Source organism: Salvelinus alpinus, chromosome 4, assembly GCF_045679555.1.
Source record: "Salvelinus alpinus chromosome 4, SLU_Salpinus.1, whole genome shotgun sequence".
Classification (NCBI taxonomy): Eukaryota; Metazoa; Chordata; class Actinopteri; order Salmoniformes; family Salmonidae; genus Salvelinus; species Salvelinus alpinus.
Window position 1 is genome coordinate 2,817,160 of NC_092089.1, and position 21,377 is coordinate 2,838,536.

The following is a 21,377-nucleotide window of genomic DNA, read 5'->3' on the forward strand; positions in this document are numbered from 1 at the left end:
ATTTTCTCAAGAGCAATTCCTGAGGGGGACACCAAAAGTAGTGCTGTAACACATAGCCTACGTTGTAATATGTTAAATGTATATTGAGGAACCATAATTCCTACAACTGAATAATTGATAGGTACAGTAGTTAACTGAAGGGTTTAACCAACTTGTTCAAATGTTTAAATCATTATAATACTACTACTAATAATAGTTATAGCAGTGCTCCTTACCAGTCCAGTATGTATGCAGGTATTCGTACTTACAACTAGCAATATCAAGAAAGGCCAGTAGGTAGCAATGGTACTGTACACTGTATGGGTGTAGTTTTCATAAATACAATGAACATGGTGTGATCTCATCTAAAATAATCTCCATTGAGAACCATCACAAAGTTAGTCTCTGTATTGAATTGACCTTTTAATTTGACTTTTTCTGATACATTTATATAGTCATTAAATGTGCCACTGGCCTGAGTCTACTACAATATCTTTACAAGAACAAAAAGCTTAAAATAAGTACAGTTCTAAAAGCAAAATAACTACTTCAATGAAAAACCCAAATAAATCAAACAAAATATCCTTCAGTCGGTGTCTCAACTCTTCAAACACCAGCTATGGACAAGTATGTCGCACAAAGTATGCAATTTTAAATAAAATAACATGAAATAAATAATTTGTAAGTGTACTGTCATGTACTAAAAACTACTCTCCTCTAGGCTGCTTAGTACCCGCTCATACTGCCCTAGCACAGCTCTAATAGCAGTATTCCGCACAGTCCACCTTGTTGGACATAGGGGTTTCCGGGTGGGCAGATGTGTTTCTTTGGACGTGGCAATTGATTCAAACATGCTCTTAAACTTTCCTGACTGGCCATAGAGGACACCTAACTGATGGACCCAAGAAAGGGAATCCCGGATCAGTGGGGAGGCTGAGCAGCCAGCCTGTGTATTCAGATTTACACAGTGTGCTCCACAATGGACATAGAGGGCTAATGGCTGCTGCCTTCTCACAATTGCCTGTGCACCTGTGTATTTTCCTGCCATGTTTGAGGCACCATCGTAACTCTGCCCACGTAAGCCAGACATGGGCAAATTGAGCCTCAACAACACTTCAGTTGCCACTTTCGCAATGCCCTCGTCTGTTGTCTCCGACACCCTGTATAGCCCAATAAACTCCTCGTGAGGGACAAGGTCATGGTCAACATAATGCAAAAAGACACTCTCCTGTTCAGCACCAGAGACATCTTGAGTACCATCAACAATTAATGAAAATTGTACAATCGGAAGAGACCTAATCTCAGCTGCAATGCCTCGAATGATTGTAATGGCCATGATGTTCAGAATTTCATTCTGTGCTTTGGGGCCTCTTGAAACGTCAACACTCTGTTGGCAAGAGTTTGCGGTTCAAAAATTGTGGGTGTGGCTGATATGGTTTTGTGCCATCACTGAGGTAACTGGACAATGCTGTGCCACTGTCCCCTATACTGGTGCTGCTGGCAACAAGGGTGACACCTGGTCCTGCCGTGGCTGTGACATTGTTCTCTGAAGTCTCTCTCCCTGGCTCTTTCCCTTTCACCACCCTCACTGACTCAGTCTGTCTCCTAGAAAAGAAATAAGGTGTTTGCCGTACTCCTAACTACCGGTACCCAAAACTACACAATTAATCACAACAGCAATACCACTGCCATAAACAAATCTTAGTTTAGTCATCAGTTTAAGTTGAGAGCGGGGGTATCCATGGCATTTTCCAATTATGTCCCTATTTTACAAGTTAAAAAAATTGAGAACCTTTCATAATGTTGCCAAACAAAGACTCAACAAACTTACCTGAGACTCCCTGTCCCTGCCTATCTGTCCCCAGCTCTGCTGTCTGTGTGCCATCTGTTGCCTGCTCTGCCATCTGTTGCCTGCTCTGCCTAATGACATCATTGTGAAACATTCCATTAGCATTTCACTTCTTTCTTATGAACATTTTATCAACTCGTCTTTGAGATATTAGGCTACTAGAGTTCTTACTTTGCGTTTTGGTGTACTGAAAAATACTCTGATGTCCGTCTTTTTACTTTTTTCTGCCATTTTTCTACCTGGCTGGCTGGCTGGCCGGTCTAGCTGCACACACACACATTTACACAACATATGCTACAACCTTTTCTAATTTTAATATAGTTTGTTTCATATTGGCTGGCTTCCAACAATAGCTGAATTTGTAAAGCTAGCGAGCACCAATTCCGTTTCTGTGGTGTTTGCTATAATCAAAAAAAAAAAAAAAAAAGGTGAAATAAAATAAATTTTAAAAAGTTCACTAGCGACAATTTAGCTTTTGCAACGAGACCATTAAATATATTTAAGACAATGGTATAAGAGAGTGTAGTTCTGTTCAGTTTGGACTTCAGTTTATCGCTAACCTTATCACAGGGACTTTGAAGCACTACAGCTGCATGCTGATCTTGGAATAAACTAACGATAGCAAAGATTCCATCTTTGACGACGCCACATTAATGGAATAGGTACTAGCTAGCTTGTTAATGTTTGCTTTAGTTTGCGCGCTAGCTCTGCAAATTCAGCTAGTGTGTGAACCCTGCCAACATAAAAATTTAAACATTGCTATGGCGCGATTGACTGGATTAACCTCACGTCAGTTACGTACATGTGCCTTTCGGACAGTAGATACGAACCCTCTATTACCTTGCCAGCTAAAGAACTGGCAGTGGATCAAACCATTGTGAGGCAAAGGGCGGGGTGGTCGCAATCTTTTGAAACTTAAAAAGGCGCTATTAAGTGTCTATAATCAGCACAACTGCTTTCATTGCGTATTATTAATATTATTGAAATTACATAGTTATGTTTACAGTGATAGATTGGGGGGGACAAATCATATTTTTCCCAGGATGGGGGGGTCGTGTCCCCCCCGTCCCCCCTGGGATTTCCGCCTATGCCTTGACATGGCATTTTACAGTATATTGACTTTTAGGTTTTTGTTTGCAGGAGAGGCAAAGAAGGCCTTAAGCAGGGCCCCAAAAATGTAATATTAGGTGTTCTTGCGTTCACTACTTTTCTCCCTAACCCACCCTCTTTGTAAAAAGCTCATAATGTATTCCTGGTTAATGTTATTTCCAACCATGGCCCTCAAGTTGTGCTCTTTTGAATGTTTTGACCTTTGACCCTGATAACCCTGCTCAGCTTCCCTGCTCAGTAAACCAAACCAAAATGTGGATTGCAGTCACTCTTGGTCCATAACGTATGTCAGTGGAGGCTACTCATAATGGCTGGAAAGGAAGGAAGGGCACATGAGAGGGTGGTATTGGTTCCACAATGAGTTACTTACACTAATTACTGAATTACTACATGGTTTGATGTATTTGATACCATTCCACTAATTCTGCTCCAGCCATTACCATCAGCCCGTCCTCCCCAATTAAGGTGCCACCATTCTCCTGTGGTGTACGTGTAAGTCATTGTCAACAAATATTTGCGCAGGTATTTTGGAAAATCTGCATTTCCCATCGACCATCAGTTCTGGTGACGTAGACGGCAACAAAAAGATTCCAAGATGGGGCTCGAAAGTACTATGGTCTGGTAAGGGAAAGGAAAAATAAATTGTCATATGTATTATTCTTTAAACTAAGAGGAAGAATTTGTTTAGTTTAATGTGAACCGGCGTCTTTTTTTAAAATTTTTATCATGAAATGGCCGCTAACATGAGTTATGTAAACACGTCCGGCTAGCAACCTATCCATTTTCCTGAGTCATTTTTGGCTTGCTAATGCTAGCTTCGCTATGACATGCAACGGTTATGATTGCAATAAAACACTTCAGAGAATTTAGAGCAGTTTAGTTAGCTAGCAAGATGTTCGCCGATAAGTTGTTTCAAGTAAGGTCGTGATGGATTTTGCCAATGTAGCAATCATTACATCCCTAAACTGTTATCGTTAGTTAGCTAGTATTCTTTGTTATTTGGTTAACAAGGCAGTGGTTTAAACATAAGTTTCGGTAAACGATTACCTCAGTCTTTGTTTCTGCCTACTGTAAGCTGCTCTGGATAAGAGCTTCCTATGTCAACATCGACAACATTCGCAAGTTAGGCACTTCAATATGTCCCCTACCATCAGTCTGTCTAGGGATTAGCAGTAGTATGGGAGAAGGGGGTAAAATGGAGAGTCCTGGTTGGGGAAAACGTTTGGCAGAATGTTACTGTTGCCAGTTAAAGGGCACACTTAGATGCACGTTGCAGAAATGGTTCCGCCATTTCCTGGTTGATAAAATTCTAACAGTTATATTTGTTTGTGACAAAAAAAGCAAGTATAGTGTAGAGCATCATTGTACCATCTAAACCACTGCGAAATATCTTTTCCATAACCACAAAGTGTATTTTCAGTTGTGTTGAAGCTGGTGTACAAAACCAAACGTAAAATACTTGCTTTCAATGAGAATTACATAACTCACATTTCTATGTGAATTTGGTCTGTGTGCCCAAAAACATACAAATGGCAGCATGAACTAATTTATGCAACACTGTTCTAAAGATAGATATAATACCATCCACCTTGTCACTGTGCTCTAATACAGGATTTCCCAAACTCAGGCCTGGTGCACGTTTAGTTTTTTTGCCCTAGCACTACACAGCTGATTCAAATGATGAACTCATCAAGCTTTGGTGGTTTGAATCAGCTGTGTAGTGTTAGGGCAAAAACCTAAATGTGCACACAAGGAGGGGCCCCAGGACCGAGTTTGGGAAACCCTGCTCTAGTGGGCCTACATCAGGGATGGGCAACTCCAGTCCTCGGGAGCCTAGTTGGTGTCACACTTTTGCTCCAGCTAACACACCTGACTCCAATAATCAACTAATCATGATCTTCAGTTTAGAATGCAATTAGTTTAAATCAGCTGTGTTTGATAGGGATGGAGGGGGAAAGGTGTGACACAACTCTGGCCCCTGAGGACTGGAGTTGCCCCTGCCTGGCCTACATGCTACACTGTGTAACGTATGTATGTACTGTGTTGTCTGTGCGCCTCAGTGTGGACAACAGTGAGTATATGAGGAATGGAGACTTCCTCCCCACCAGACTTCAGGCCCAGCAAGATGCTGTCAACATTGTGTGTCACTCCAAGACGCGCAGCAACCCCGAGAACAATGTGGGCCTCATCACCATGGCCAAGTAAGGAGCTGTGTCTTTGTGCTTGTCCCATGGTCGCAACAAAAAATTTAAACATTCATCATTTAGATATTACAGGATGCCTGGATACTTGTGATTATTTTTAGTGATTGAGTGTAAGAAATGTGTAGTAACTATTGTTCTCTGCGCAGTAACTGTGAGGTGCTGACCACGTTGACTGCAGACGCGGGGAGGATACTCTCTAAACTGCACGCTGTCCAGCCCCGTGGAAACATCAGCTTCTGCACAGGCATCAGAGTGGCACATGTATGTATACTACACAATAATACAATAAAACTTCATCTTATTGTATGTCACGACACTGAACCCTGTGTCCTCTCCTCTCCCAGTTGGCTCTGAAGCACAGACAGGGGAAGAACCACAAGATGCGTATAATTGCCTTTGTGGGCAGCCCAGTGGAGGACAACGAGAAGGATGTGAGTGTTCTATTAATGCAGTGTGTGGCGTGTGTTGATAACTGCATGCATGTCCCCTCTGACATAATTTCCTGTCACATTCTCTCTAGCTGGTGAAAATGGCAAAGCGTCTAAAGAAAGAGAAAGTCAGTGTGGACATCATTAACTTTGGAGAGGAGGTACCAAATATCTTACCTAATATTTATCTGGTCTCATTATTTCTTTATAGCCATGACTGTCTCCCTTATATAAACTCCTTTTGGTCTCCAGGAGGTGAACACAGAAAAGCTGACGGCCTTCATCAACACTCTGAATGGGAAGGAAGGAGCAGGGTCCCACCTTGTGACAGTGCCTCCAGGCCCCAGTCTGGCTGATGCCCTGCTGTCCTCTCCTATCCTTGCTGGGGAGGGAGGAGCCATGCTGGGCCTGGGGTCCAGTGACTTTGAGTTTGGAGTGGACCCCAGTGCAGACCCAGAGCTGGCACTGGTGAGAGAGGGAGGACTAGATGGGTTGATCATTCTCTCTCACTCTTGTTTTTACGCTTTCTAGTTCTCTCTCTCATTGCCTCTTTTTTGGATGATTATTATCGTATGCTACAATCTTCCTCCTTTGAACCTTTTCTGCACTTTGTGCCTTCTCCAGGCTCTGAGGGTATCTATGGAGGAGCAGAGACAGAGGCAGGAGGATGAGACTCGCAGGGCAGCAGTGGTGTCTGCTGCTGAGGCCGGGGTTCCCTCGCCTACCGCTGACGGTGAGACAAATACACAACTCTCCATCTACACCCTGTACACATAACTATAACCCTCCACCTACAAACTAATCACTCATCTATAACTGGCAACCAACCAATGCCCATACACCATTATCTCTCTCCCTTCTCTATACTTGGATCTTCCCTGGAGGGAGGCACTGCATATGGGGGACTAAACTGTTAACCTCCTCCTGTTCCAGAGTCAGACGAAGCTCTGCTGAAGATGTCAGTCCCCCAGGCTGACACGGCCACGCCCGCTATGCCCGACTTCAGCCGCATGACAGAGGACGAGCAGATTGCCTACGCCCTACAGATGTCCATGCAGGGTGGAGGTCAGTGACATACACCTGTTATAACCAGCCATAGCCAGTTATAACATGGCACAGTCAGTCTGTAACATCTGTCCTATCCTACCCAGCAGAGTTTGGTGCAGAGTCAATGGACATGGACACAGGAGCCCCTGTAGACTCAGAGGGTGCTAAGGTACGGCCAACTCTCACACACCACTGAGATGAAAGTGTACATGTGTAGCGGACATACCTGCTTGTTACACATGCTCAAAGGCTCTTGTTTTTCTAGCGTATGTTAATCTCTCTCTGCAGGATGAGGAGGACTATGATGTGATGCAGGACCCAGAGTTCCTCCAGAGTGTCCTGGAGAACCTACCGGGTGTCGACCCCAACAACGAGGCCATCCGGAATGCCATGGGCTCGCTGGCCTCACAGACAGGATCCAAACCTGACAGCAAGAAAGACAAAGATGATGAGAAGAAGAAATGAACATTTACACAGTAAACATAATAGATACCCTGGCGTTGACCTGTTGTCAATGGCTCCTTTAATATAATAGTTGTGCAAAATGTAACCTCAAATGACCTCTAGGTTTTTTTGTATCGCCATACTCAAACAGTTGAACAGGGCTTTCTTTATCTTTGTTGTGTCAAGGTTAATGATGCATGTTGCCTTTAGTACAAACTTCTTCTTTTTTTAAGTGGGACCTTATATCAACCCAAGCACATTCAGTAAGTGTACATTTATGTGCTGATAATAAATACATTTACATAATTCAAGAGAACACCTCGGCTGGTTGTTGTGGAATTTTGTGCCAATGTTGACATGCTGTACACATACTCCTTCCAAAGAGGGGATTGATGACTACACAACAGATGTGGTGGAATATGGACTTGACTTTTAGTATAAAAATGTCAGATACACAGGGATAGTTTGTAATAAAATCAATGTTTAACTAGGTCTTTCTGAAAAGCCATGCTTTGTGAAACACAAGATGCATTGTCTAAATTTTGTCCCTGCAACACCACAAATGCAACAAAAGCATGCCCTTGGCTTTGGAGGACATTGTGCCATAAAGGTTATTTGATTGTACCACTGCCATTTTCAGGAAATGATAGCCAACACTCGCCAGAGCAAGAACAGCAAGAACATTACAATATAACACGTATGTACGTCAGGAGTGTGGAAAACTGCTGGCAAATTGCATACACATCAGCTTCCAAAGTTGACACGTTATGAACCTGGCAGGACCTATCTCCCCCGTCGTTTCTGGTGACGAACAACTCATGCGTCAAAAAGGAAAGTCGGGAACCGAAGAGCCAGGTAAACAAACCACATTTCCTTCACATTTAAAACTCCATTAAAACTAGATATACATTTCTGCTTGTCACATACCCGTATAAACCACTTATTCAAATGAATGTCCTTAAATAATTTCCAATTGTATGGTTTAAATACCTGAAAGGCAGGCGTTAAAAGGCTTCCTTACGTTGACGACGACGACGTAGAAAATTCTAGCTAGCTAAGTAATGTTAGCTACGCTAGCTGATCGGCGCAATGCTAGAAGGGAACGTAACTAGTTAGTGTATGTGTGCCGAGGTGGTTGACAGCTCCGTGTGGTAGTTAGCTACATAGCTAAATACACATTCTGTCTGATAACGATAAAATATCCACATTTTGTGTTCTCGCAAACTCAGCGAGAATAGCTAGCTAGCTAGTACAGTTGCACTGCATGAAGCATGTGCAACAAGGGGGGAAAAACGCTGTCTGAAAACTAGGCCTAGCTATCGGTCTTGCTAGCTGCCTTTGCTGTACTAACTTGCTAACATTAGCTCAGTGGCCAGTTCACACGAGGGCAGTAGGGGAACTTGAACTTTAAAAAAAGTTTCTAACTTCCAAAAAGAGTGGTTGCTTCTAACTGCTAACTCATTCAACAAGTTTGCCAGGTTTGAGGCTTATTGGGTTCTAGTAATTTACTTACATAGCTACCTGAAATATAGGCTATTCAACATTGCAATTCAACATTATGATGATGCACGTTCAAAACAGGAAGTCACATCTACGTTTGTCATGAATTATCAAGATTCATAGTATTCGGTCCTGCCTCAGGCTTTGGTTGGGTTGGGGACAACAGTGTTTATTTCTCTCTCCTGTGTGTCCATTCTGCAGGTTTTGTAATCCGGGAATGGGGGACATGAAAACCCCAGATTTCGACGACTTGTTGGCAGCCTTCGACATTCCAGACATCGATGCCAAAGAGGCCATCCAGTCTGCGCCGGAAGAGGGTGGGGAGGGGTCAGGGAAGGTCGGGGGCAGCGTGTCGGGGGCCGGGGGTCCCTCGCCAAGACCTTCCAGCCCCACTGACTCCCCTCCCAACTCCCAAAGTGAGCCTCCAGTGGTCAGTGTGATTGTTAAGAACAGGGTGAGGCCTGACTCCTATGAAGAGACTGAGGGGTCAGATGAAGAGGATGGGGACAGCCCTGGGGGCAGTGGGACAGACCCTGAGGTGGAGACTGGGATGGGAGTCAAGGGGTGCCTGCTGAATTCACAACTGGCTCCTAGGATGCCTGGTCTGGTCTCCTCAGAACCTCTCCTCCAGAATGGGTTTGAGGGGTCCACAGTCACGCTGGAGCCCAGTGTGAGAGGCCAGGGGCTGGGCCAGGCGTTGGGCCATGCCAACGGGGAGCTCTGGTCAACCTGCTCCCCTCCTACTGCGAGTGAAGGAGGGGGCAGCATTGGAGGCGCAGGGGGGTCGGCCTGCACAACCAAACATACAGTTAATATTCTCAACAGACGGAAACCTCTCTCCTCTCATACCTCTGCTGGTCCTATAACCTCCACATCCTCCTCATCATCATCGTCATCCTCACTCTCTGTCAACCCACACCTCTCTCCTCCCTCCATGCTGAGTGAGGACACTCTGTGCCCTCCCGGGCCTCTTCCCCCCCCCCCTCCCTCCAATGGAAGCCTGAGAGTGGGGGTGAGGCGCATCATGGACTCAGATGAGGACGACTCTGAACCGGATTTGGGAAGCCCGCTAGTGATCCAAGAGAGCCCAGATTCTCCCATGTGCTCCCCTCCCAAATTTCCACGCAGACACCGCCAAGTGTCCTCTTCAGAGCTGTTCAGCTCCCCAACTCCCTCCTCTCCTCCTCTCCTCTCTTGCCCTCCTCCTCTCTCCTCCAAACCCCCTCCCTCCATCTCTCAGACATCCTCCAGCTCTAAACCCCCCCCTCCAGATGAAGTACCCTCCACCCCCAGGTCTCCCTCCCCTCCTCCTGCCCAGCCCCAGGCCCGTCAGTCCTGGCTGGCTGCCGCCCTCAGTAACCCCAGACCCATCTCTAGCCCAGTGATGGAGGAAAGAAACCCGGAACATGTGATCGAGGAGAGGGACTCACCAGAAAGCCCCCCGCCTGACCAGACAGGTTCTGCTATGTCCACTGTGTCCAAGAGGAGCTCCAGCCCTGCACCAACCTCAGCATCAACTCCACAGGGGGCTAGAGGGGGAGAGGAGCCCATGGAGAGTGAGCCTAGCCTGGGGTGCAGGTCAGACAACAGTGAGAAGATGGAGGTTGTGGATGGAAGACAAACAGGAGACACGGAGACGGCTCCGGCCAATTCTACGACAACACCAACAGCCCCCGTTCGCCCACTCAAAGTCCGAATCAAAACAGTCAAGACCCCTACAGGCAGCATCACCAGGACAGTGACGCGAGTAGCATCCAAAGGAGCGGGGGGGACCCCCTCAAAAGGCGCAGATGGCTCCAAACCCTCCCCGGGGGGTCGTAAGGTCCTCAGCCGGCCCAAGAGGGTGGCATCTCAGCAGCCTCCTCAGCAGAAGTCAAAGGGTGGCAGCCTCCTGCCTGTGTCTACACTCCAGGATGCAAGTACCGCCATGTTGATGGCCGCCAGCAAGGCCCAAAACAAGATGGCCGCCGACAGCAACAAGCCCAAAGTGTCGGCTACGGCTGTCAGCATCACCAAGTCAGCAGCCCTCCCCTCTGTCTCTCCCGCCTCTTCCTCCTCCCCCAGATTCAGTCCAGGGGGGGCCGGTGTGCGCAGCCTGGGCCAGAAGACCCTGAATGGGGGTGTGTCTGTGTCCCACTCCCCCCTCCTCACCCCTCAGGGGGGCAGTAGACCAGCCTCCATAGTGAACAGTACAGGAGCCATTATCTCCAGGAGCCAGTCCAGTCTGGTGGAGGCCTTCAACAAGATCCTCAACAGCAAGAACCTGCTGCCCAGCTACAGACCAGACCTCTGTACACCACTACCACCGGAGTGGGACCTGCCTCTGCCTGCACAGGTAACAGACCTAGGTCTATATCAGGGGTATTCAACTCTTACCCCATGAGGTCCGGAGCCTGCTGCTTTTCTGTTCTACCTGATAATGAATTGCACCCACCTGGTGTCCCAGGTCTAAATCAGTCCCTCATTAGAGGGAAACAATGAAACAAAGCAGTGGAACTGGCTTTGAGGTCCAGAGTTGAGTTTGATGGGTTTATATCAGCATGGATTCAATATTGCACTAGTAGTGGTTGGGGTAAAAGCGGACGTCCAATTTCTGTAAGACCTTGTGTTCAGTAGACCAATAAATCGCTCTTGTTTATGTTGTGTTTTTTTTATGGTCACACACCAGATAGGTGCAGTGAAATGTGTTGTTTTACAGGGTCAGCCATAGTACTACGGCACCCCTGGAGCAAATTGGGGTTAAGTGCCTCGCTCAAGGGCACATATTAATCCCCAAAGGGAAAATTTGATTGCGCCAGCCAATACATACAAGACCAATGAATATGCATTGTATCTAGAGACATGTCATCGACATAGGTATCGTATTCATGTTGTTCTTCCTTTGCGTCGCAGGGCTACCGCTGTCTGGAGTGTGGCGATGCGTTTGCCCTGGAGCGCAGCCTGGCCCGCCACTACGACCGGCGGTCCCTGAGGATCGAGGTGACCTGTAACCACTGTGCCAAGCGGCTGGCATTCTTCAACAAGTGCAGCCTGCTGCTCCACGCCAGGGAACACAAGGAGAGGGGACTGGTCATGCAGTGTTCCCACCTGGTCATGAGACCTGTCAGTGTAGAGCAGATGATAGGCCAACAGGACACCACTCCCATCGGTGAGAGAGACTGTGTGCTATTACCTTCATATCTCACCTAGGACTGTATACATACAGTGCATTTGGAAAGTATTCAGACCCCTTGACTTTTTCCCAATTTTTTTTTAGTTTACAGCCTTATTCTAAAATGGATTAAATAGTTTTTACGCCTCAATCTACACACAATACCCCATAATGACAAAGTAAAAATGTTTGCAAATGTATAAAAAAGAAAATAATGAAATATCACATTTACATAAGTATTCAGACCCTTTACTTTGTCGAAGCACCTTTGGCAGCGATTACATAATTATTTGCAATTATTTCTAAAAACCTTTTTTCACCTCGTCATTATGGGGTATTGTGTGTAGATTGATGAGGGGGGGAAATAATGCCTAATCAATTTTAGAATAAGGCTGTAACGTAACAAAATGTGGAAAAAGTCAAGTGGTCTGAATACTTTCTGAATGCACTGTAAAGCATCTCAGAGTAGCAGTGCTGATCTAGGATCAGATTTGACTTTGAGATCATGATGAATATTATATAACCGGGGGGACCTGATCCTAGATCAGCACTCCTACTCTGAGACGCTTTATGAATACTAGTGCAGCGCTGTTTATCAGTACTTATCTACCCCACCTCTCTTTTCCTCTCACTCTCTTTCACTCCCCTTCCCCTATATTCCCCCATCTATCATCCCTTATCTATATTCCCCCATCTATCTCAACGTCTCTCTCTATGCCTCCTTCAGGCATGCTCTCTCCCTCCCTCTCCACCTCCTCTGTCCCAGCGTCCTCTGCTCCGGCTGTGACTTCAGCAGTGACCCTGGCAACCCTGAGCCCCGCCCCCCAGCTGCAGCAGCCAATCATCAGTAAGAAGGCGACAGAGCCGGTGCTGTACACCAATAACAAGTGTCCTGAGTGTAAGGTGCAGTTCTGCAGCAAGGCTGAGGTGGCTGCCCACTTCCAAGAGGTCAAACCAGCCCTTAACACTGTGAGTAGAGCAGTGTGTGTGTTCAAAAATCCACAGAACTTTTTCAGTCTAGACACTGTATGTAATAGCTTGTTTCATGGCTTTAGGAGTACCTGCCTTACTGACGTGTGCACCCTCCTTTCCCCATCTGTCTCTCTCCCTCCAGTCCTGTACGGAGTGTTCTCCTCCCATGCTCCTTCCTAACGGCTGCAGTGCCTCTGCTCACGCTCGCATCCACAACCCCCGCCCCCCCTACGTCTGCCCAGAGTGTGGGGGTGTGGCCAAGCAGCCAGCCTTTCAATCCCATTTGGAGGAGGCCTGTCTCCATTTCACACGACGCATCGGATACAGGTGACCTTTCACCCCTCACTCCCTCTGTGGTTGAAACAAACCTAGTTACTCCCGTAGACACTGATCTAGGATCAGATTACCTTACCACCAAATAGGGCTGTAGCGGTCATGAAATTTTGCAAAAGTCTGCCGGTCTCAAGGAGTTTGACCGTTAATTAACGTAAACATGTGCACCTTTGGAACGTCAATATATAAACAAGTATAATACATCTATGTAATGTATGTAATGTACACCATCACAATAAATGTATTATTTATTTTAGTCAGGTCTAAAACATTTTGATATGAAGAAAATGTATTTCAGAAGAATAACATTTGAGTTGGGCTACTGTAGGCCTATGTTATCTGGCTATGCCATAGGCTGTAGGCTTGTTAATTTAGCATTTAGCTGACAATATATGCCTTTTATTTTATGATTTTATAGTAAGAACAGTATAATTTAACTTAGCTGGGGGGAATAAATCCCATTACAGAGTGTGTTCGCGTATGAAGTAGCTATGTTGAGCATAAAAGTGATAATTTGAAACGGGTCCTATATTCTAGATTTTGAGTTATTTGAGAAATTTAGTTGTGAATGATACAAACATGTCTTAGAAATCCAAACATATGGGCTGCATGGTGTGACTATAGGCTATTGATGATTTGAGAAAGGTAGCAAAAAAAGCTTGCGCTCTGTTCCTTGCCTCGGGCTGCACAGCTGTTCTCTCATCAAGTGATCATATTTTCACCCATCAGACTATTCTCAATTTAATATTCTCTTTACTAATATGTACAATTTATTTTGATTTAGAATGGCTCATTTTCACAGGGGCAGGGGAAAAAGACATGTCATCTGTGTGCACTCCAATAGTGAATGGAGGCTGTGCACTTTCCCGCAGGTCCGTTTTGTAGGCTACTTGGGTTTTATAGCAGAGCATGTGCTTAATATGAGCAGCTGAGAAATAAATATAACACTTATTTCACTCCACACAGGAGCATGTTCTGGCTGTTCTGGCTGCCCTACAGGCATGTTCTGGCTGCCCTACAGGCATGTTCTGGCTGCCCTACAGGCATGTTCTGGCTGCCCTACAGGCATGTTCTGGCTGCCCTACAGGCATGTTCTGGCTGCAATGCAGGCATGTTCTGGCTGCCCTACAGGCATGTTCTGGCTGCCCTACAGGCATGTTCCGGCTGCCCTACAGTCCTGCTCCGGCTGCCCTACAGGCGTGCTCCGTCCGACTGCCCCTACAGGCGTGCTCCGTCCGACTGCCCCTACAGGCGTGCTCCGTCCGACTGCCCCTACAGGCGTGCTCCGTCCGACTGCCCCTACAGGCGTGCTCCGTCCGACTGCCCCTACAGGCGTGCTCCGTCCGACTGCCCCTACAGGCGTGCTCCGTCCGGCTGCCCCTACAGGCGTGCTCCGTCCGGCTGCCCCTACAGGCGTGCTCCGTCCGGCTGCCCCTACAGGCGTGCTCCGTCCGGCTGCCCCTACAGGCGTGCTCCGTCCGGCTGCCCCTACAGGCGTGCTCCGTCTGGAGAGGGGGGAGGAGATGGAAACGCATGGTAGTGAGATATTCTGTATAGCTAAAGGTAATGTGTCACCCAATTAATTATGAAAATATAAAAAATGCCCTATTACTAGGCTATTCAAAATCAAATTCACTGTAAGCTGCCCTGCACGATAAATGACGCAACAGCATCACTTAGGGCCTATAGGTTCTCTCCCAGACTCATGGATAGAAATGTTGGAGCGTAGCATAAGGTAACCAGTCCATCCACTATCCATAATAATACAGCCCACACTGAAAGGACATTACTAGAATTCATTTCATTTTGGAGTATAGGCTAGACCAATTATGTACCAAAGACATCTTAAATCAGTTTTGTTTTATGTTTTTCTACCGTGCATAATATGCTGTATGCTATGTATTGTATAACCTTAGAAAGCGCTGTCCATTTCGTTGTTAGGCTTTGAAACAACATCCACAACGACCATATTTTGCACTGGTTCAACCTGCTGTTGAACTTCTTTCTTCAAATTGTTTATCACAGTGAGTTTTAAAAGTACGATAGTCCTACTGTTTTGATGATTAGTGTTTGATTATATTTTCCATTGATGTCAGAGTGGTTAGAGGGACGATGGAGCCCTGAGTACCAGGCCATTAGGACCTGATGGGGGGACAATAGAGCCCTGAGTACCAGGCCATTAGGACCTGATGGGGGGACAATAGAGCCCTGAGTACCAGGCCATTAGGACCTAATGGGGGGACAATAGAGCCCTGAGTACCAGGCCATTAGGACCTGATGGGGGGACAATAGAGCCCTGAGTACCAGGCCATTAGGACCTGATGGGGGGACAATAGAGCCCTGAGTACCAGGCCATTAGAACCTAATGGGGGGACAGTAGAACCCTGGGTAACAGGCCATTAGGACCTAATGGGGGGACAATAGAGCCCTGAGTACCAGGCCATTAGGACCTAATGGAGGGACCGTAGAGTCCTAAATACCAGGCCATTAGGACCTAATGGAGGGACAGTAGAGCCCTGGGTAACAGGCCATTAGGACCTGATGGGGGGACAATAGAGCCCTGAGTACCAGGCCATTAGGACCTAATGGAGGGACAGTAGAGCCTTGGGTAACAGGCCATTAGGACCAAATGGAGGGACAGTAGAGTCCTAAATACCAGGCCATTAGGACCTAATGGAGGGACAGTAGAGTCCTAAATACCAGGCCATTAGGACCTAATGGGGGGACAGTAGACCCTGGGTAACAGGCCATTAGGACCTAATGGGGGGACAGTAGAACCCTGGGTAACAGGCCATTAGGACCTAATGGGGGGACAATAGAGCCCTGAGTACCAGGCCATTAGGACCTGATGGTAGTTAGCGACTTGAGTACTACTAACACAAGTCCAGAGTGCATAAGAGGAGATTACCATGACTCAACAATTACGTGGAATTTTACTGTGGTCATGACTCGTGACTGCCAGTGTGTCGGTAATATGGTCACCGCAACAGCCCTACCACCAACCCATGCTTTAACCATTAGGAGGATGAATAAATATCTGACCCTGAATCAGTGTTTAGGGACAACATCTACAATGATATTTCTCTCTGTCTGCAGGTGTTCTAGTTGTCAGGTGGTGTTTGGAGGGTTAAACTCGGTCAAGTCCCATATCCAGACGGCCCACTGTGAGGTGTTCCATAAGTGTCCCAGCTGCCCGATGGCCTTCAAGTCCTCCCCCAGCGCCCAGAGCCACATCAACACCCAGCACCCCACACTCACTGGAGGACAGGCCAAGTATGTACACACACACACTGGTTGTGGTCTCAGATTTTTTTATTTCACCTTTATTTAACCAGGTAGGCCAGTTGAGAACAAGTTCTCATTTACAACTGCGACCTGGCCAAGATAAAGCAAAGCAGTGCGACACAAACAACAAACACAAAGTTACACATGGAATAAACAAACCGAGTCAATAACACAATAGAAAAAGTCTATATACAGTGTGTGCAAATGGAGTAAGGAGGTAAGGCAATAAATAGGCCATAGTAGCGAAGTTATTACAATTTAGCAAATTAACACTGGAGTGATAGATGTGCAAGTAGAATTACTTGTGTGCAAAAAAAGTAAATAAAAACAATATGGGGATGAGGTAGGTTGTTGGATGGGCTATTTATAGATGGGCTGTGTACAGCTGCAGCGATCGGTATGCTGCTCAGATAGCTGGTGCTTAAAGTTAGTGAGGGAGATATAAGTCTCCAACTTCAGCAATTTTTGCAATTTGTTCCAGTCACTGGCAGCAGAGAACTGTAAGGAAAGGCAGCCAACGGAGGTGTTGGCTTTGGGGATGACCAGTGAGATATACCTGCTGGAGCGCGTGCTACGGGTGGGTGTTATGGTGATCAGTGAGCTGAGATAAGGCGGGGCTTTACCTAGCAAAGACTTATAGATGACCTGGAGCCAGTGGGTCTGGCGATGAATATGTAGCGAGGGCCAGCCAACGAGAGCATACAGGTCGCAGTGGTGGGTGGTATAAGGCGCTTGTGATAGACTGCATCCAGTTTGCTGAGTAGAGTGTTGGAGGCTATTTTGTAAATGACATCACCGAAGTCGAGGATTGGTAGGATAGTCAGTTTTACGAGAGTATGTTTGGGAAGGAGAGTTGACAGTCTAGCCAGACACCTAGGTATTTGTAGTTGTCCACGTATTCTAAGTCAGAACCGTCCAGAGTAGTGATGCTAGGCGGGCGGGTGCGGGCAGCGATTGCTTGAAGAACATGCATTTAGTTTTACTAGTGTTTAAGAGCAGTTGGAGGCCACGGAAGGAGTGTTGTATGGCATTGAAGCTTATACCCTTCACTCCTTCCATACAGGATGATCTACAAGTGTGTGATGTGTGACACGGTATTTACCCAAAAGCCACTGCTGTACGTCCACTTTGACACCCACCTAGTCAAGCAGAAGGTGCACGTGTTCAAGTGTCCTGAGTGCCCCAAGCTCTACGCGCAGAGAAGTTCCATGCTGGAGCACATCAAGGTACATCTATGGGTTCCCCTCTCACACAGTCCTTCTCCAGACTGGGTTTGGGTCAGTCAGTTCTGTTGATATGATATGTAGCTTAACTTTCCTCCATCTCCCTATCTGCTGTGTTCCTTTCTCTATTCTCCTCCCCCTTCCCTCGCTCAGACTACTCACAGAGGCCCTGCGGTCAAACAGGAAGTTCCCGTTGCCATGGCGCCCTCCCCTGCTCCTCCCCCCCGGGTGCGGAGCTCGGTGAAGACGGAGAGCTCTGACGGAGAGGAGTGGGGAAGGGAAGAGGAGGAAGAGAGGGATGGAGAGAGCAGTAAGACAAGTCCAGGGTGGAGCTGTGCTCCCTGCCATGCCCGCTACGCTGACAGAGAGGACTACATTACCCATATGGCCGAGCAGCATGGCAAGGTCAGGAACACAGACTGCACATAGATTACACATAAAGACAGTTAAATGTTTCATGCAGTAGTGATATACTGTTTGATGTGCAGTACAGTAGATTGATTCTGAATCGGTTCTAACTGATCAGTGATCCATTGTATCTTCTGACCCTCTAGGTCAGGCCTACTCTACTGCCGGCCCACGGGCCCAGTCCCGCCCAAAATTAATCCCTAACTGGCCCTTAAACGAATCACCTAATCACCACAGGCCCAATCCTCACTTGAGAAAAGTTATGCTTAATACGTCACTTACGTTCTTCCATCAAAATACGATCAGAGTTTATTTATGCTCAACTTTGAGCTCCCCAGGTGTTTCTCAAGTTGGGATTGGGCCCGATCATATAGGTTATAAAGTCATATCATGTATATCTCTAAAGTTCTGGCGCACAGTCACCTCTCACATGAAGTGGAGGGATCCAGGAAAGTTTGCCCTCTTTTTTTTTCTTTGAAGAACAGATTTTCAGCCGTTTTTCTCAGTAAGCATCATTGTCTTTAGTAGCCTTTCTGTTTTTAAACTAGGGAAGCTGAGGGGACTGTTCACTGTAAGGTGCCTGTGTTTTGTGTAGATCCTGAAGAAGTTCCCGTGTAGTCTGTGTGAGAACTCCTTCTCCTCTACGTCCAGCCTCAGACGCCACATCAGAGTCAAACACAAGGGCATCAAACGAGCCTTCCACTGCCGGTGAGTATGCACACAGTCAGAGTCTAAATGAGTCATCCACTGCTACTAAGTATGCACACTACACGCTAACCCCTATACTACCCTACAACAGCTGTATCTCACCTTAACCCCTACACTAAACCCTAACGTGTGTTTGTGTGTGTAGGTTGTGTAGTGAGGGTAAGAGGACGTTCAGCAGTAGACTGGTGTTGGAGAGACATGTCCAGCTGAGACACGGCATGTCAGCTCTGGACACAAAGGTACAGTTCCACTTTCTCTCACAACTACCGACTGAAGCCTTTATATAGGAAGACCGGTTATTAATGCTAAATGTCATTAACTCTAATTCTCTCTGTCTGTCAGCGAGGGAGGGGTGCAGAAGGGGCCGACAGTTCCTCGGAGCAGGACGGAGGCTCCAACCCTCCGTTCACTGTTTCAGCTGAGGAAGACGGAGGAGGAGGGTTGAAGACTGAGGAAGAAGAGGACGATGTGACCGAGGGCATCATCCCTGCTAAGAGACCTCGCGTCACCTCCTCGGCCCCCCCTCCCCAGCCAGAGTCTGGGTTCCACTGTGCTCCGTGTGGCTTCACCACCGAGGACCGCGCCGTCTTCCTGGACCACATCCCCCAGCACCGCTCCGAGGCCCTGGGGGGAGGAGTCAGCCTGCAGTGTCTACAGTGTGGAGCCTGCTTTGCCTCCGCCCCCTCCCTCTCCCGCCACCGCTTCATCAGCCACAGGGTTCGAGACACGCCCCCTGACAACCACAGCCGTCACGGCCATAACGACCGCTTCCTGACATCATCGCTCGGCAACCACGGTGACGGGAGTCCCAGAGGGGGTTCCCTGCCGGGGTCTCCCTCGTCCTCGTCTCACCCCCCCACACCGCTGGGGGAGGACGGGGAGGGCAGGGTGGGGTGTAAGGTGTGTGGGAAACGCTTTGAGAAGGTTTCGGATCTGAACACACACTTCAGGACTCACGGCATGGCCTTCATCACCGCACGCAAGACAGACAAACCTGTCTGAGAGAAAAAAGAGAGAGGGAGGGGAAGGTAGAGAAGGAGGAGAGAGACAGAGAGGAGATAATATTTTGGAGGGAAGGAGGGTGAGCGAGTACTATAAACTGCAGATATTTTAGTAAGAGAGAGGAGGTATGGGAAGGAAAGCTCTTCACTGTAAAGCGTTCTTCAGCAGTGTGTTCCTGTCATCACTTATCCAACACACAAGCACATTGTGATAACCGTTGTTTTCATTCAATTCTTTCTTATTTAATTTTCTGGCACATTTGTCATATGGCAGCCATAACCTGTGTGTGTTTGTCTGAATGATTCTGGACGCAGTACCTCAGGTGCTGTACCTGTCTAAACTGAGGTAGTATTAACATCTCACTGAGTTGTAAACAGTGGAGGCTGCTGAGGGGAGGACGGCTCATAATAATGGCTGGAACGGAGCAAATGGAATGGCATTAAACACATGGTTTCCATGTAGTTGATACCATTCCACTGATTCCACTCCAGCCATTACCACGAGCTCATCCTCCCCAGTTGAGGTGCCACCAACCTCCTTTGGCTGTAAATGAGTTATTAAACGCATTATTACAGGTTATATTACCAAATAACACTTCCATTCAGAAGTGTACTTTTTAAAATGACAGTTAACCACCAGTCAGTCTACAGCTGAGTTCTATTAGGGTTCTGTTGTCCGTCATCAACAGGGAATGTGACTGGTGTTGGAAGAGACTAGTCAACATGGGGGGGTGATTTGCTTATTGATTTGAATGTTTCAGTTTTCTATGGTTTATCCAAGCACAGAATCTCACAGTGGATTGGTGACAGCCACCACTGGGCTTTCTCTGTGTAGAGCCCGTCTTTCTCTGTGTAGAGCCCGTCTTTCTCTGTGTAGAGCCCGTCTTTCTCTGTGTAGAGCCCGTCTTTCGCTGTGTAGAGCCCGTCTTTCTCTGTGTAGAGCCCGTCTTTCTCTGTGTAGAGCCCGTCCCAGTTCTCATTCTCACTGTTGCATTGATTTTCTTATAGTTTGTTCATAGGCTTTGATTTAAGGGGTTGTGTATGTGCAGGTATTTGTTTTTCATTGTAAGCTCTGGATTGGCTTTGTCTCTTGAATGTTCTCCATTCTCATCCCCGTCCGTCTAACCATATAGTATGATCAGGGATGAGATTGGCTCCACAGAGACAGGCAGAGTATTCCTGTTGATCCGGCCTTGTAACATCAGGAATTCCAGATGAATCAGGAAACATCCCATCTCAAGATGACCCTGTATAACCTGGAGGGGTTGGGTTGGACCCTTCCATTACTAAAGTGTGGTTGTACTTGACCACAACTGAACCATAACCATGTAAATATGAGTACTAGACAGCTATCCTCTCTCTCTCTGAGAGGGAGGGAGGGTCCTGGAGGAGAGGTGTGAGGGGTTGAGGACAGTGATTGTATGCTAAAGAAAAGCATGTAAAGCGTGTTGAACTACAGTAAAAAAAAAAAAAAACTTTTTTAACTTAAAGATTAGTCACCCAATCAGCGGTGTTATATCTTCTACTGTTTTGATAAAGGTATTGTGTGTGTGTCTCCAGCTAGAGTTTCTTCAGAGATTACAATGTTAACACAGCCCTCTTTCCCCCTGTAACCCAATTCTATGTTTTCTTTCTTGCGTAGAGCATTTCTAATAAAATACCAAGAGATAAAGTGATTATTATATTCTGAGTCTCATTTGAGCTTCTGTCAGTCGTAACAATCCATAGAGTAAGT

General features: G+C 46.8%; 2 protein-coding genes across 5 annotated transcripts; both read left to right on the top strand.

Moving 5' to 3' along the window:
• Positions 1–3,419: 3,419 nt before the first annotated feature.
• On the top strand, positions 3,420–7,377 carry LOC139572754 (26S proteasome non-ATPase regulatory subunit 4-like). Of its 2 annotated transcripts, none has more exons than XM_071395503.1 (10): positions 3,420–3,559; positions 4,999–5,139; positions 5,289–5,403; positions 5,487–5,573; positions 5,663–5,731; positions 5,823–6,038; positions 6,195–6,303; positions 6,504–6,635; positions 6,722–6,786; positions 6,906–7,377. In XM_071395503.1, the coding sequence occupies exons 1-10, from the start codon at positions 3,534–3,536 to the stop codon at positions 7,080–7,082; spliced, it is 1,137 nt and encodes a 378-aa protein (XP_071251604.1). In that variant the 5' UTR covers positions 3,420–3,533; the 3' UTR covers positions 7,083–7,377. The 2 variants fall into 2 exon arrangements, with proteins under 2 accessions (XP_071251604.1, XP_071251605.1); XM_071395504.1 differs by having other exon boundaries at positions 6,725–6,786.
• Positions 7,378–7,778: 401 nt separating this feature from the next.
• Positions 7,779–21,318, top strand: LOC139572749 (zinc finger protein 687a-like). Of its 3 annotated transcripts, none has more exons than XM_071395496.1 (11): positions 7,779–7,916; positions 8,763–10,896; positions 11,454–11,709; positions 12,440–12,681; positions 12,827–13,011; positions 16,114–16,290; positions 17,366–17,528; positions 17,679–17,930; positions 18,529–18,641; positions 18,787–18,880; positions 18,984–21,318. In XM_071395496.1, exons 2-11 carry the CDS (start codon positions 8,779–8,781, stop codon positions 19,641–19,643), a joined length of 4,260 nt encoding a protein of 1,419 aa, XP_071251597.1. In that variant the 5' UTR covers positions 7,779–7,916; positions 8,763–8,778; the 3' UTR covers positions 19,644–21,318. The 3 variants fall into 3 exon arrangements, 2 of the variants coding, with proteins under 2 accessions (XP_071251597.1, XP_071251598.1); XM_071395497.1 differs by lacking the exon at positions 7,779–7,916 and adding an exon at positions 8,155–8,539; XR_011674475.1 differs by lacking the exons at positions 18,787–18,880; positions 18,984–21,318 and adding an exon at positions 18,080–18,438 and having other exon boundaries at positions 18,529–18,644.
• The last annotated feature ends 59 nt before the right edge of the window (positions 21,319–21,377 follow it).